The 17,602-nt window shown below is 39.2% G+C and overlaps 1 protein-coding gene and 1 pseudogene across 1 annotated transcript; one reads left to right on the forward strand and one right to left on the reverse strand.

Moving 5' to 3' along the window:
• The first annotated feature begins 178 nt into the window (after window positions 1-178).
• Window positions 179-4,906, forward strand: LOC113353187. The gene is made up of 2 exons (XM_026596871.1): window positions 179-444; window positions 4,503-4,906. The coding sequence occupies exons 1-2, from the start codon at window positions 395-397 to the stop codon at window positions 4,846-4,848; spliced, it is 396 nt and encodes a 131-aa protein (XP_026452656.1). The 5' UTR covers window positions 179-394; the 3' UTR covers window positions 4,849-4,906.
• Window positions 4,907-5,705: 799 nt separating this feature from the next.
• Window positions 5,706-7,251, reverse strand: LOC113353188 (annotated as a pseudogene).
• Window positions 7,252-17,602: the final 10,351 nt, after the last annotated feature.

Below are 17,602 nucleotides of genomic sequence, written 5' to 3' on the forward strand. Positions count from 1 at the left end.
TTTCTCAAAATCTTAAGGTGGTAGCCTACAACCCTGAAGAATTCTGGAACTGGTGCCAATATAGTCCTCAGGGTCAGGCACTCATGGCTGCCCTCAAGGAAGAAGACATGTGCCTTAATAACGATAAAAACGATATCAACTCTACTGCGGATAATCCTGCCATTCCAAATCTTGAAGATACCAGTACCAGAAAGAGGATGAGGGAGTCAGAACCCCTGGCTGTTGAACCTCGTCAACCTAATTTCACCCATATCAATCCAATATTTTAGATTTCCGATATCTCCCCAATCAATCAATCAATCCGAGATTAATGATATTACTCACGGCGGTCCTCTTGCAGTTCAGGCTCCCGTTGAGGGTGATGAGGAGATGAGTGAAAGAGATCAGGATACACATGCACACGGAAATCTTGACAGAGAATATCAGGGTAGTGCTGCAAATACGGTACTTTTCTTATCCTTTAATTCCTTTCTTAATATTAGGGATAAAATTAGGCTTTTTGATTTTTCCCAATTTTGGTGTGTAAACCCTAGATTAGTTCACAGTTGCCTCTTTTACTTTAATTTAAATTAAATTTTTTTGCCAGCTTTCTTGTTATCCCCCTCTTTCAATCTATTTTGTGCCATCTTGTTTCCCTTTACTGCTTAATCTACTTGCATCAGCCGTATAATCCCCTGTTTGCTGTGAGTGCTTGTTTTTTCCCCAATCACACAGATTCATATTTGCATTTGATTTTGCATTCAATAAGTGTGAGTCTCAGTTGTAGGTACTATAATTTCTGTTTGATATATTATTTTAGTTCTGTGTGGAAAAAAAACCTGGTTGCAGCTTATTCTCATTGATGTACAATGAGAATTTTGTCGTGGAACTGCCAGGGGTTCGGCAACCCATCCACTAGAACTTCTTTATGGAATTTGATCAGGTCTCAAAACCCTGAAATGATCTTCCTCTGTGAAACTTAGAATAATTCTGACAAAATGCATTTTTACTTAAAAAGGTTTAATTTTCCAAATTGTTGGGTTTTTCCTTCTAGAGGTCTTGCTGGGGGAATTGCTCTTATATGGAAATCTGGCTTCCAATGTGAGATTGTCCATTATACTGATAAAATGATCAATGTGATTATCAAAGATGACCCCAGCAAGCCTGAGTTCCTAGTTACTTTCCTCTATGGTTCAGCATACCATGATGAGCGAGTTCAACAATGGAACTATATAGGTGAAATTGGTTCACGAGCCAACCTTCCATGGGTGATCATAGGAGATCTCAACATTACTATGCATCCCCATGAAAGGTCAGCTTTCACTACCCCAACTACTGTAGAGTTTCCTCTTATTCAACAAGTTATTGATACCGCTGATTTTTCCGATCTTGGATATATTGGTACTCAGTATAATTGGAATAATAGTAAAAGTGGAGAAGATATGATATGTGCCAGACTAGATAGGGCTTTGGGGAATGGTTACTGGCTTAATCATTATGGCCTTGCTAGAGTTTTCCATATTGACACTATTGGCAGTGATCATATTCCTATTATCTTAGAGACTTCATCCATGTCTACTCGAGGTAGTAAGCCATATAGATATTTTAGATGTTGGAGTAAGGACCCCTCTGTTAGAGTTGTCATTGAGAATGCATATTCTAAATATGTCAGAGGATCTCCTCCTTTCCAAATCACCAATAGATTGAGATTTATAAAACATGATCTCAAAAATTGGAATATCCATCATTTTGGCAATATTGATCAAAAAGTCAAAACTCTGAACATTGATTTGCACAATCCGAATAGTCTTCCTTATACTGCTCAGAATATGAAGCGCATCAAAGAAGTAGAGACTGACTTGGAACATTGGCAAAAAATCCAAGAAGATTTTTACGCCCAAAAATCTAGACAAGAGTTCTATAAATCTTATGACAGAAATACTGGTTTTTATCATAACTTTGTCAATAGAAGAAAGCATAATAATCACATTAATGCTCTTCCTATGGACAATGGACAATGGATCAATGATAGAGATAATCTGGAGAATCTATTAGTCTCTCATTTCAGTTCTGTAAGCGCTATTACTAATCCCTATAAGAACAATGAGGTCCTTATTTGTATAGACTCTTGTATTACTGTGGATGAGAACGACAATTTACTTAGACCTATTACTCAACAGGAAATTAGGGATACAATAAACCAAATGACTCCTTGGAGTGCTCCAGGGCCCGATAGTTTCCCTCCCGATTTTTATAAAGAGAATATTGATTTTCTTATTTCTGATGTTTGGAAGACTGTCAAAAACTTTTTTGATTCCAAACACCTATTAAAAGAAATGAATCATACTTTTCTCTCTTTATTCCCCAAGACTAATAGTCCTTCTACTCCATCTTACTTTAGACCTATTTCCTTGTGCAATTTTAATTATAAAATAATCTATAAGATTATTGTTAATAGAATGAAACCCCTTTTGAGCAAAATAATTAGCCCTTTCCAGGCAGCTTATGTCCCTTAAAGGAACATACAAAATAATTTTATTATTGCTCATGAGTTGGTACATACCATGAAAAGGAAAAAGGATAATTGGGGAGTCATGGGTCTTAAACTTGACATGTCTAAGGCCTTTGATAGGATTGAGTGGTCTTTCCTTTTAGATGTTCTCAAATCTTTTGGGTTTTGTCAGCACTGGAGTGACTTAATTTTCCAATGCATTAGTACCACAAGTATCTCTATTTTGCTTAATGGCTCTCTGTGTAAAGCTTACAAACCTACTAGGGGTCTGAGACAGGGTGACCCCCTGTCCCCCTACCTTTTTATTTTATGCATGGAAGCGTTCTCAAGATATTTAATCCATGCTGAAAATTCTCATATTATTCATGGTCTTAAAGTCACTAAAGAAGCTCCTAGCATCAATCATCTGCTCTTTCCAGATGACTGCCTTATTCGGGTCAAGTCATTAATTTTCAAAAATCAAGTTGCTTATACAGTAAAAATGTTCACCCTGAGCATGGCATTTCCCTTATTAGATCTTTAAATGTCAAGAAGATTGCTCTAAATGAGAAATATTTAGGGATTCCCCTCTTCATCTCTAGATCTAAAACTGATTCATTTAACCATTTGAATGATCAGTTGGATAAAAGGGTGGCTAAGTGGAAAGATAAATATATAAATCAAGCTGGTAGATCTGTCTTGGTTCAACATGTGTTAAAAGCTTTCCCCATTTATCACATGAACACTTTTACCATTCCAGACAACATCATTAATCATATGGAGAGATCCCAGAGGGACTTTTGGTGGGGAAAATCGTGTCCTGGTGGTATCTATCTTAAAAAGTGGAGTAAAATCTGCTCTCATAAACTTCAGGGAGGTTTAGGCTTCAAAAAATTTAAACACGTCAACTTATCCCTGTTGAGCAAAACTGCATGGAATCTGATTCACAATCATATGGAGTTGTGGGTCATTATTCTCAAATGCAAATATTTTAAAAACTGTCATGTTTTTCATCGCAATAAAAAAAAGGGATTCTTCTTGGGTTTGGAAGAGCATTTGCTCTGGCTTAGACTTCATTTTCCAAAATTCTTTTTGGGAAGTAAGAAATGGCCAACATATTTTAGCTTTTAAGGATAACTGGATCCCGAATTCAGTTCAACCAATAACATTGTATGCTCCTAATCCTAATTATCATGTGTCTGATTTCATTGATCCGGATTCGAAAAGCTGGAAAACTGATTTAGTGAATGCATGTTTTACTCCTCATAATGCTCAGTTGATTCTAAATACTAGAATTCCCATTGTAGGAAATGACAGACTCATTTGGCCCTTCACAAAAAATGGTCAATTACTGCGAAATCTGCATATAAACTCATTTCTGGTCAGTTTGCACATATGCATAACCCTAATAATATCAACCCAACTTATAAAGCTCTTTGGAAACTAGGGGTCCTTCCAAAGGTACAGTTATTCATTTGGAAATGTCATGAAAAAATTCTGCCCACTAAGAGTAATGTTTATAAGTTCAGTGTTGGTCGTGATATAACTTGTAGAATGTGTAATACTTCTGCTAATGAGACTGCTGAGCATATCATTCTTCATTTCCCTTTTGCAAAAGCGGTGTGGTCACTTACCCCTTATAGGGATCTTTTGATTCAGGATAACATGAGCATCTCCATTTCTGACTGGGTTTCAAAGTGGTTAGCTACGCCTAATCTCAAAGAAAAGGCTGTAGATGTTTTCACTATTGCTTGGACCATCTGGAGAGACAGATGTTTTTTCATATTTCAGAATTAGTCTCTAAATCATTATTCTACTGCTAGGTTGGCTCTCAAAATGATTAATGAAACAGAACAATTTTTAAAATGTGACGTTTCTCAAATTGGTATCCCACCTACTAATCCAGTGGGTGTGGATTATAACGCGGCTGCTATTAATCTCCTTGATGATTGTTTCATTGTATATTGTGATGCTTCTCATGACTCTAATTCTAACTTGTCTGGTATTGGTCTGGTCATGAATGACAATGCAGGAATTTCCTTGGATGCAAAATCATCTCTGGGATAGCTAGGAATGCGGAAGAAGCAGAAAGCCTTGCTCTCCTGAAAGCTGGAATTTGGACTCGAGAGAAAGGAAAGGAAAATGCATGTTTCATCAGTGATGCTAAAGTAGTTATAGATTGTTTGAAATCCAATAATAACCAGCTGTGCTGGTATAATATGTCAATCTTGGATGACTGTATTAAGTTTAGTAAATTTGAATTCTTGAATAGAAGTTTTACTTATTTGGCTGATATCGCAGCCAAACATGGTAGGACAAATATAGTCAATGGTGAATGGTTTGAGTCTATCCCTTACTTTCTCACTGAACATCTGTAATTCCTTGGTTTTTAATTGTAGTATATTTTTCTTAGAAAAAAAAAAAAAAAAAAAAAAACGGTATAACATCTTGTCAAGCTCAAAAAAAAAAATCCATATCTTTTCACTTGTAAATTAAACAAGGTTGTATGGGAGAGTACCATTGTGCACTCAAACGTCATAATCGGTGCAAGAACAACATAATTTACGGCCTCGTAGCTAGAAAAGCTTAAAGAATCCGAAATGATAAATCTACCAAGTAACTCACCAAATTGTGGGACCCACCACAGAAGAACTGTCCCCTGTTAACTCTAGTGAGTGACGGGGCCCATAGTTTATTGAGGCACAGGAGATAAATCGGGATTTTTTTTTTTGAAAATATAAATCGAGATTTATTTTTATCATTTTCCCAACGGAATAGAAAAACAACAACAAAAAAGAAAATATCTCCTCCACCGTATATTATTACGTGAAACTAGTTGGAAGTCTAACCAGTTAAGCTCCAACAACATACTACTACATTAATTGAATATGTTGCCGTGCTAATTTACCAGTGAGCATCATAGATATCTAGCTAAAGGAACCGAAGCGGGAGGAGGTTGAGATTGTGTCATAAGGGGACAAGCTAACATTACCTTCCATATTAATTCCTGAAACGCATCTGGAATCTTTTGAAACGTATGAAACTTTGGGAAACGGGGATGACCACCTGAGCTAGGTGCCCGCTTTTTCTTATCGAAGGAAAAAGATTAAGACTTTATGGAAGGTCCTTATTAGAAAGGACAAAAAGAAAAAGGGAAAACAAGAAAAAGAGAGCAACTGTAGATGACTTATTGTTATGTTTTTTTTAATTAAAGGAAAAAGATTAAGACTTTATCGAAGGTCCTTATTAGAAAGCACAAAAAGAAATAGGAAAAACAGGAAAAAGAGAGAGGGACAATCTAGTGCAACAACACTGGCGCAGGGAAGGAACTAAGGCCATAATGCATATGCTTATTGTTCACGAGGGAATTGCATATACGCTTCTAAGAGAAAGAAGTAAATACGACCGGTACCCTTTCGAGATTTTACTATGAGAAGGCTTCAATGACAGACTGAATAGCACGAATGGGTCTGATCTTATGAGACCGAAAGCCTGCACGTTTGAGCAAATTCTCCCAATCATCTAAAGTTCTCTCTCTACCACCAGTACTCACCATCATATCAATATCAAGAACCAATCTTGTTTTTGCAAGTTCATGAGTAGTTTCTTCATCAAGTACTACATCAACTATGATCACTTTCCCTGTCTCTTTCGGTATTGCTTCTTTACACCTCTTTAGAATGTTGACACACTCCTCATCGGTCCAGTCATGCAAGATCAACTGTTTTACAACCCAGGAAAAGAAAAATCCATCCTTTAGATTAAATGTCATTGCTGAAAGAGTAATTAGGAATTAAATAACAAGTCTCACCTTAAGTAAGATCGCTTGGGCAGTGGGAACACTCTTGAACATATCACCGGAAACTTTTTCGACGCTAGGGTGATCGCGAGAGTTAGCAATAACATGAGGAAGATCATAAAGTGTACATTTTATATGAGGAAAAGCTTCATAGATTGCCATGATTGTTGTGCCATTTCCTCCACCAACATCAACCAGAGAATCTAGACCTTGAAAAGTATCTTTACAATCTTCAAATAGAGTTTTAGTTAAAAGTCTTGTTTCTGCAGCCATTTCTTCATTAAACAACTTACTTTGAACAGGATGACCTTCTAAGAACTTCCATATTGGCATTCCCATACCTATCTCAAATGCGGTTGTACTTTCACTTTTTAATCCTTCTTTCATAAAATGCCATGGAACCATGAAATTTTTATGAGTAAGGGCTAATATTATTGGTACCATACTTCTTTCTGCATCTCTTAAAAGTAAATTGCCAACTGGTTTAAGTGAGAGTAAACCTTTTCAACTCCACCATCACAAGTTTCTTGTTCAAAGATATTCATGTGTACTAAGTATCTTAGTATTCTGTACAAGTAACCAGAATTGGCATTTGGAACTGAAAGTTTTGAAGCAAGTTGTGCAAGTGTCATTGACCCATTATTGTTTTTGATAATATCTGCAATTCCAATCTCTACTGCGCAAAGAAGAACAAGAGAACCACCAAAACCATAGATTATATTCCATAGTTGAGCTTGATCATTGATGTCAAGTTCTTGTGTTTCAGCTGGTTTGGCATCTAAACTGCCCATGATATGAAATTTTTGTGGTATTTGTTAAGAAGACTATGCTTGTTCTGGGTTGTGTGTGTGTTGAAATCTCTTCCAGTTTTATGGTGTATTTATAAGTGCACCAAACCGCTGGCTGACTGGATCTGTACCCAAATTAAGACTTGTTAGATCTTGTTTCCACGCAATGTACGTAACATTATTTGTTGCGTTGCAATCACTCAATTCCCAGATAAGTAAATGCTGTTTTAGTTAAAATTTGAAAACAGTAAAATGGTCTCTACTCCAATACTTCAATTAGCTACAACCAAAATATAGTCGAATCATTTTTTAATGCTTAAACATACAGCCACTGAAAATTAAATAAGCATCGGCCGTCACGACTCTAATATATCAAACAATGAAATGCAAACAACTACCATATTATATCTCTGGGTGTTCACAAGAGTTACAAGTTACTACTATCTCTATCACTTCTCAATGCAGTGTTCCGATACCTTGGTACGTACTTGGATATTTTACTCCTTGGCCACCCTAGTTTCCACTATCGTGGTTGATTAAATCAGTCGTGTCGTGCCGATGTTGTTGTAGTGCAATGGTAAAGTTATTGGGTGATGATTCAAACAGCCATTGAAGAAAAGGTTTGATTCTGAATGTGTAGTTGTTGGATTTTCTTGGGTGATACCAAATCAAGGTTTAGTTTTGTATTTCCTGCTAAACTTTAATTGTGCAGATATGTATTCTCTTACAAACATTGCATATATGTATTGTCTTACATACATTAAAGGAGATAAATTCTAAATGAGATCTAACTATCCGTAACTATTGATGGAGATAAACTAGGGAGAGTAGTTGTAGACTCTGAAAACTTCTCAGTCACAAGTAGTTGAGATAATATAGGATCAGGTAAGACTCTGATCCTTAACACTGCCTCCGAAAGTCATCTCCATATCCATATATACCGATAATTGAATGCCGGAATTTTTACAGCGTAACACACAAACAACCATCTTTATTTAACGATTTTCATTTTGGTGATCGTTGTTTATAAAGTATCATGTATTCCTTTAATTCCTAGATGAACACACGTCTTGTTTACTTTTAGTTAGTAAACTCGTAACTCACAAACTAAATAATTGGAGCAAGTGGATTAATACTATATTAGATTTATACATTAATCTATTTTTGGTTGTTCAAGTTCCATCAGACATAATTAGTGATACAACAAAGAGAACTAATGTTTTTTTTTCCCTTTTTAGGTAAGAGATGTTTATAAAGCGGAGACACCGACATTACACTTAGATGTACAGTACTTATTATTGAATGTGATGCCGACTTAGTTCTAGTTCAATCAAAATTCTCAGGCAAATGCTTTCATAGTTGTTTTTGTTTCAAAAGCAACCTTGGTTTTACTACTGACGAAAAGTACACAATTATATTTTTACTTTTTGTGAAGAGTTCAAACCGAATTAAATATACTACCGAAATTCTTGGTTGCTTAAGCTATGTGTAAAACTAGTGTGTAAAATGGTTAGAATCTATACAATCTCTTTTTATGTTTTGTTTTAGGGAGGTTAATGGTTGGAGGTTACAATTGGATTAAGCATCAATAAGTACATCACATGAAATCGAAACCTGACCCCATTCCCCCACTGACTTTTGAGAGGGACATAAAGTAGGGCTAACCTTTTCACAAGTAGTGAATGGTTACGGAAGGTTACAAGCCTCGTTGTTTCTCCCCACTGAATGTTCTACCGAAGCGTTAGGTGTTCATAGTAAATGTAGTGGTCGCACTTTAACATTAAATTGGCACAGACGAAAATGGTCTGGTATCTTATTGGTGTTAGCTTTTCAACCAACTATTCTAAGGGTATAGCAAGCTGGATATGTAAGGTTGAATTTGATACAAGAAAAAATGCCAAAAACAATGAACAACCCACAATTTTTTCTAGCCCAGTAAGAACTTCTCCAATAGAATTTGTGTGCATGGAAAAGTCTTCATCCATCTAGGGTCCACTACTAATTTCCCTAAAAAAGTTCTCCAACCTAACCTCTTTGACTAACTTGTAAATGACATGACATATTTTTAGGTAGACATCCTCTTGGTTAATCTCTTGTACCAGAGGTTCATTACAGGATTTGTACCTATTTTAGTCAGCCTTTCAAACTTAAAAATAAAATTAATTCAAATAAATTGATTTTTAACCTAAAAATAAAAATAGAATAAACGATTTTTCTCATCTCACACTTGTTTTAAGAACGATAATAAAAATTTTGTAGGTACACATTTCATCTTCCGCCACGTGCCCACAAAGACACACGTGGAGGACATGCGGCTAAGGGCATCAAGATATGATATCACGCGTGGACATCCAAGAGTCACTTTATCCTATCCCTAGAAAGATCTAAGATCTACGGCTGGGGATAGTCAGACTGACGCAGACAAGACAGGGGCAGAGGACAGCTGTCTACCGCGGACAGACATCTCAACTACCCGAATTAAATACCCTCAAACAGCATAAGTGTCAGTCAGCCTGTATTGGAAGCGCAGATAATATTGTGTATCCAGACAGAACACGCAGATGCAGCCGAGAACACGAAGACTTCTGCGTGAGTGGCACAAAACACAAGAGGGTAAGGTTATAACGGGCTTCAGAAGTAGACCCCACATAACCTCCCTATAAATACCCCTCTCTCCCAAGTGAAGAGGGAGGCCGAAAAACATTGAGAGGAGAATAGGAGAGAGACAGAGAGATAGAGAAAGTGTAAGTGAAGTTCCTCCTGCTACGCGCTTACATTGGTCTCAAAGTCATTCGACTATTTCTGTAACCTTCATACATATAATGAAAAACCCAAACCCGTAGACAGAGATCTGAGTAATGAATCATATAAGTTAATCGTATCATGTATATTCATGCATTTATACTTTATACGTTCAATTCGATACTTATGGTATATCATGTTCGTACATTTTATATTTCATCCACTATTTATCTTATTATATGAGCCAAGAACAATGATTGTAGTTGATGAGACGAGGAATAGTATTAGAACTCTGAGTTAAGGATTCGAAATAACCTATTCATTCCCCTCAGGCGCAGCTTATTTACTGTATTGTCATGAGTCTGCGCGCATTATTTGTGAATACTCAGATGACATCAGATCTTTGTGTTCACAATCTGGCGCTAGAAACAGGGACCTTCATCCCGGTAAAATATTTATCTTCTCCTGTGACTTGTTTCAGGCTTCGTTTTCTGAAAATAACGATGTATGGAACACTACGGTTTTTTCCGTTCATGATTTCAAAAACCAAAATTTTTAACAGATCCGCGTTTATCTAAGTAGATCTGATTCTTCATGCATTTTCTAAGTTTTCACGTCTTTGAAAAATCAAAATTATGAACAGATCCGCGTTTATCTAAGTAGATCTGATTCTTCATGCATTTTCTAAGTTTTCAGGTCTTTGAAAATCAAAACTTCGAACAGATCTGCGGTCATCTACACAAATGGACGCCTTAAGTATTTTCAAGATTTTACACCTTTGAGGACTCAAAACGCTAATAGATATCACGTGGGGCCCATTGTCTTCTTGATTTTTTCTCTCTCTTTCAGGAAAATATTAAAAGATAGAGAGAAGCAAAGATGTCGGGAAGGCTAAAGCTCCTTCAAAAGAGATGCCAGGGACAACCCCTGTGGTAACTAGGAGTAAGCAGAGAGGTGAAAAGCTAAAGGCAGCGGATATGGCGCAGGATAATGCAGAAAGCATGGTCCCTATCAATGCCAACATCATCGCAGAAAACGCAGTAAATGCCGCGGAAGCCAAAGCAGGAGCTTCAAGAGCTGGAGGATCCAAAGTTAGAGCTCCCAAAGTAACCAATGCTCAACTACAGGAACATAAGGAAGTCGTGGCAGAGTCAGGAATACAACAACCCCTCTATGGGATGCCCTTAACCAACAAACAAAACATACCCTTTCCATCCAAGCAACCGCTTCTAATAGAAGGCCAACCCTCACAACAACCGTCGAGGTCCCAAGGTGCACAGTTAGGCCCACCAGAACCAGTAATACAGATCGTGGATGAGGAACAAACCATAGCCACAGATGGGCAATTGCGGGCAGGAACACCAAATCAAGGGTCAAATCATTCCGCTCAGATGATGGCCGAGCTGACAGAATTAAGGAAGAACCAGAAGGCATACACATATGTTGTGGCGATATTATCACAAGAGAACCAAACACTAAAGGAAAGAATCATTCATAGCGCAGAGGTAGAAAACCAACGCGACGAAGCCAACTCCAAGGCTGTAGCACCTAATCAAAATAGAAGAATGGTGATCTCAAACAACCCACTTCCATTGAATCGAAGAGGAGCAAAGAGCATCCAAAGATCAGACCCTGATTACAATCCCGAGAACTCGGACTACTACGACGGTACCACCTTCCCACGAGCAAAATCTACCATTCATGAGGAACACCAGATCGCAATGGAAAGTCTGCGTGCTGAGATTCTCGCAGAAATCAAGGAGCTAAAGACTAGGCAGGGAGGCGTAAGGCTAGAGCAAGTGATGAAGGAAGCAAACACTACCCCGCTGACACCACACTTGGACAGGGCTTCCATACCGCAGAAGTGTTCGGTTCCTGCTTTCGATTGCTATGACGGATCAACTGATCCTGCGGCTCATCTTCAATATTGTAATCGAATGATGGCCCGTTGGGATAACTAAGAATCCATATTGTGCAGATACTTCCCATCAAGTTTAAAAGGGTCCGCGTTTCATGGTTTGATAACTTTCCATCAAGGTTGTCAATACCGGCATGGACAAACTATTCTCGCTGGAGATGCAATACAAAGAGACCATCAGAGAATATACTAATAGATGGCACAAGATTTGCCAAGCTATTGGCAACGTAGATCCCGTGGTTAGTATCAACTGCTAAAAATGGGGGATGGATAGGATGAGTCCTTTATTTTTCGAGATCCACGGAACCATCCCTACCACCGAAGGAGATCTCCGGATAATCATAGAAAAGCATGCAAGGTTAGAAGAAATTCAGCGTGAAAATCCTAGAGCTCATACTCAATGTCCCACACGCAAAAATTCCATGGATCAAGCCAGCGGGTCTAAAAGAGGAATCACGGAAGAACGTCCCAACGAAGAAAGGAAAGAACGAAGGGATGATAGACGAAGATAGGTGATCGAAAATTTGAAGATCAAATCTATACCAAGCTGAATACCAGTTATTCGCGCATCCTGAGAGAGATCAAAGGGAGGGAGAACTTCGATTGTCCATGGTCCAAGAGAAAGCAGCCTCCTAGATCATAAAAATCCAAGGAATACTTTGAATACCACTGTTTCAACGGTCATCAAACAGGAAAGTGAAAAAATCTCAAGATAATGATTCAAAAACTAATCGACGCAGGAGACCTGAAGCAATATATACAGAATATTGATAAAGAAGATAGAATCAAGAGAGGCAAGCAGGTTCCATTACCAGAAGGAAACCGCACCCTCAACACGATTTCATGTTCAGAGATTCAAGGACCATCCCTAACCGCCCAGATTGGGAAGAGATTGAGAAAACAATTCGAAGATTACTGTGAGCTTTATAAGATTGATAGGAAAAAGGTAAACGAGGACGAACAATGGATGGACGCGCCCATGACTTTCGATGCAGACGATGTGGAAAAAGACATGGAAGACCATAATGATCCTCTAGTCCTCACACTCCCAATAGAAGGGTGCAATGTCAAGAAAATTCTCATCGATGGAAGAAGCTCAGTCAACGTCCTGTTCTATGACACGTTCAAACGTATGGAACTCAACGACGAGCAACTCCTGTCATCTTACTACACCATCTACAGATTCAACGGCGCAGCTACAAAGCCCCTAGGGGACATTGTCTTACAAGTAGACGCAGAGCCCATTAAAGTGGACACTCGATTCAGCGTCGTAGATGCACCTTCACCTTATAACGCCATCATCGGAAGAAGATGGGTTCACAAGCTCAAGGGAGTAGCGGCAACCTACCATCAATATCTCAGATTCCCAACACCCCAGGGAGTCATGGAAATTAAAGGAGACCAAGTAACTGCGAGGGAATGTCATACCTTACAGAATCAGATCAATAATGAGCGGGAAGAAAAGCACCAGTCCCGAAGAGACAAAAATAAGGAGATAACCATAGATACATATCTGGAAGAAATCTCCGGAAAAAGCCTTCTGAACGTAAGAACCACTGGCAGCGCAGAAACAAGCACCTCCGCGACAAAAGAAGACGGAGAACCCACCAAATAGCAATCAAAGAATGTTCCTCTCTTGGGGGAACCAAAACCCACGTTTACACCTGTCGAAGCAGCTAAAGAAGTCAACATAGGTACTCAGGGAAACCCGAAGATTATCAGAATAGGCACCTTGATGGATGAAGAAAGAGAAGCCGCGCTAATCAAACTTCTAAAGGAATACACGGACATATTTGCTTGGAAATTGGAGGACATGCCGGGAATTGACCCAAAGTTAGTTCATCACAAACTTCGAATAAAACCAGGTACCCCCCCTTTTAGGCAGAAGGTGCGCAAAGTAGCTCCAGAATACCATCGAGCAGTTGAAGTGGAACTCCGCAAACTAATGGACGCAGGATTCATCAAAGAAGTTAACTACCCAACATGGATCTCTAACATGGTCATCGTACCGAAGAAAAATGGCGGAGTAAGGATATGCATCGACTTCACCAACCTCAATAAGGCTTGCCCTAAAGATATGCTCGTTAAAAGCAAGCTGCGCAAAGATCATCACCAAGACCTAAAATATATTTTCCAAGCAATGAGAGTGCACAACATGAAGGTAAACCCAGAGAAGTGCACTTTTGGTGTCACTTCCGGAAAGTTCCTCGGATATTTGGTGACGAAGAGGGGCATTGAAGTTGATCCCACTAAAATTGAAGCCATCGTAAGAATGACATCCCCAAATAATTTAAAAGAGGTTCACAAACTCAATGGTTCGCTGGCTGCGTTGGGGAGGTTCATATCCAGGTCCTAGGATAGATGTAAGCACTTTTTTAACATTCTCAAAAAAGGAAGCAAATTCGAATGGACGACAAAGTGCGATGAAGCTTTTCGAAATATCAAAGAATACCTGGCTGAGATCCCTATATTACAAAAACCAGACCCTGATGAAGTGTTGGCACTATACATAGCAGCAACAGAAGATGCAGTCATCGCAGTATTGGTTAAAACCAACACGAAGATAGAGAATCCCATCTATTACATCAGCAAGACTCTGAACGCAGCAGAAAGGAACTACACGAAGATCGAGCAGCTCATCTTGGCATTAGTATGGGCAACCCTGACACTCAGAACTTACTTTTTGACTCACTACGTACGCGTCCCATGCAAAGCTCCGCTAGAAGCAGTCCTTAAAAACACAGGAAAAGTAGGCAGAATTGCAAAATGGAATACTCACCTAGATCAATTCAATATCATCCATGAGGTACAACACTCTCGGAAGTCACAAGTATTAGCAGATTTCCTAGCAGACTTACCATTGGATAACTGCGAAGAAGTCATCATCGAAGGACGAAAGGCAGCAGGACTACCAGAAATGGACGAAGGTAAAGACCCTATAGACATCTTGGAACCAAAAAATCCTAGGCAATGGGAAGTCTTCGTAGATGGGTCGAAAAATAAAGAAGGGGCGGGGATAGACATCGTAATCACCACCCCAACATGAGACAGGGTCATACATGCTTTCAGGTTAGAATTCAAGGGGCATACCAACAACATAGTTGAATATGAAGCAGTGGCACATGCCCTTCAGTTGATAATAGAAATGGGCATAACTTACGTGCGTCTGACAAGCGATTCACAGCTGATCATCCGACAAATAGGGTTGCAATATAATTTTTATGACAGAACATTGTCAGCATACATGGAATTGGTGCAAACACTGGCATCACAAATCCCAAACATCAAATTCCGACACCTGGCAAGGAAGTAACTCAGGCACGCGGATGCCCTGGCCTGCTTATCATCAATTCTCAGGAACGAGGACGTCAAAGCAATCAAAGTAACCAGGATTTACGAGCCTTCAATTGATATTCAAGAACTCTGCGCTGCACAGCAGAGGAACCACGCAGAAGAAGATATTGCAGATGATGACGTGGGAGAATTCATCGCGGATGATTTCCAAGAAGACGACATCATGGCTAAGGCATATCAAGATGAAGACTTCAGCAAAGAAGAAGATTGGAGATCTGAGATTCATCTTTTCCTAAAAGAAATAATACTACCCTCGGATCTAAAGCAAGCCAGAAAAATACAGTCAAAGACAGGAAGATATGATCTGAGAAAAGAAATTTTGTACAAAAAATCTTTTCTCGGACCATTATTACGTTGCTTATCCAGATCCGAAGGACATTTGATTTTGAAATAAATACACCGCGGCGACGCAGGCAATCACAGCGGAATAAGATCCCTAGCAGATAAGGCGAAAACTCAAGGATATTACTAGCCAACAATGATACGAGACGCTGCAAGAATGTCACGAAGATGCGAAGAATGCCAGCGTTTCGCCAAAAAAATCCACGCGCCCGCAATAATGTTGAACCCAGTAGACAACCCTTGGCCATTCTCAAAATGGGGCATAGACATCGTGGGTCCCCTAATCGAAGGATCAGGGAAGAGAAGATTTTTGATAATGACCACAGACTATTTCAGCAAATGGGTAGAGGCTAAAGCCCTGACAAGGATTCGAGACGCAGATGTCTTCACATTCATTTTTCAAAACATCATTTGCAGGTTTGGCATACCAGCTGAAATTGTATCTGACAATGGCAAGCAATTCCAGGGAAAAAACATCAACTTACTCTTCGATACTTTCAAAATTCGAAAGAACAAGTCAACACCAATTTACCCTCAAAGCAATGGTCAGTCAGAAGCCATAAACAAAACCCTCGCACTCATCCTCAAAAAGCAGTTGGACGAATACAAGAAGCGTTGGTGTGAGCAACTACACAACGTTTTGTGGGCTTATAGGACAACTCGAAGATTATCCACGGGAGAATCCCATTCTTACTCACCTATGGAGACGAAGCTATTATCCCAACAGAAATAATCATGCCAACTACGAAGATTGAAGCATGGGAGAAGAACCTCACAGCGGACATGATTTTGGAAATGTTGGATTATCTAGAAGAGAGGAGGGAGGCAGCACTACAAAAAATGGAAAACTATCAAAAGAAACTAGCAAGGGAGTATAATAAGAGGGTTAAGTTTAGAAGTTTCGTAGAAGGGAAGTATGTGCTGAGGACCATTCCCCAATACCAACGAGAAAAAAAGTGGGGAAATTAGCACCAACATGGGGGGGACCCTACGTCATACATGATGTTGCAGGAAATGGTTCTTATTATCTGCGCAACCTAAAAGGGGAAATCCTCAAACACCCGTGGAATGCAAAATATCTCAAGCCATACTACCCGTAGAGGGCAACGCAGACCTGCATCTGCGTGAAGAGCGCCAGAAGAAGAAAACGACGCTTGCGATCGACATGTTTCTATCTCTGAGAGAGGAATATCAAACCTCAACCTATCAATCAAGCAAACTTTTGGCAAAAATTAGTCACAATACATGGAGCAATATAGTAATAAGACGACTGCGTGTAAATATAACACCTCACGAGAACCCTACACCTGTAAATACAGCCTCCGCGTCAATATTCATCCTCCTATTTTTTTACTATTTACTACCTCAGAGGTTCCATCAATAGAATTCTTCTAAATGTAACTCAACAAACTGAATATACACTTTAACCCTCTTTCACCCGTGGACGTAGACACTCTGCTGTCGAACCACGTAAACACTGGTGTTAATTGTTGTTCTATTTTACTTGGGGAAAGTAGTCACCTACAGTCTCTCGGGACTCCCGTATCAGCATCTATAAGTGTAGGACCATGGGGAATGCATCCAGCAGAAAGAGATACCCAACCAATCTTATGACAGCGGGTTGACGGAATGAACGTACATTCCAAACAACTCATATCCTAGAACGCTGCCCCAACCCCCACTGTCTGGGAATTCTCTGGATTAGCCAGCGGGGTGACAGGTCTCAAGACGTTCACGAAGATACACATATCTTCGGCTTCGCAAACAAACACTTCGCTATCCCTGATTACATTCAGTTATATTCCAAATTAACCATAACAATATTTAAAAAAAAAAAAAAAGAAGTCAGACAACACAGATAAAAGTTAAAAAAATGATCAGTTCATTAAAAGTTGATTACAGGCTTGGCAATGATACGCGGAAACAATAAAATACAAAAGGAATCTCACGAAGCCTCATAATCAACAAAGATAAACTCTCTAAAAAAATCTACTTGGATGGTTCAACCCCACCAGCAGGTTTAGCAATCTTCCCCTTCTGCGTTGAAGGTACGCTCCCACCCGAGGAAGGCCCTGAAGAACCAGATGTAGGGGCGGGGGTTTCTCACGGCGCGTATAGCTCTTGATAAGGCCATGCTCGGTCTTAAGATCATACTCGATGCTATCCAAAATTTTGTTAGTCTCTTCCAC

The sequence above is a fragment of the Papaver somniferum genome, chromosome 2 (assembly GCF_003573695.1).
Source record: "Papaver somniferum cultivar HN1 chromosome 2, ASM357369v1, whole genome shotgun sequence".
Taxonomy (NCBI): Eukaryota; Viridiplantae; Streptophyta; class Magnoliopsida; order Ranunculales; family Papaveraceae; genus Papaver; species Papaver somniferum.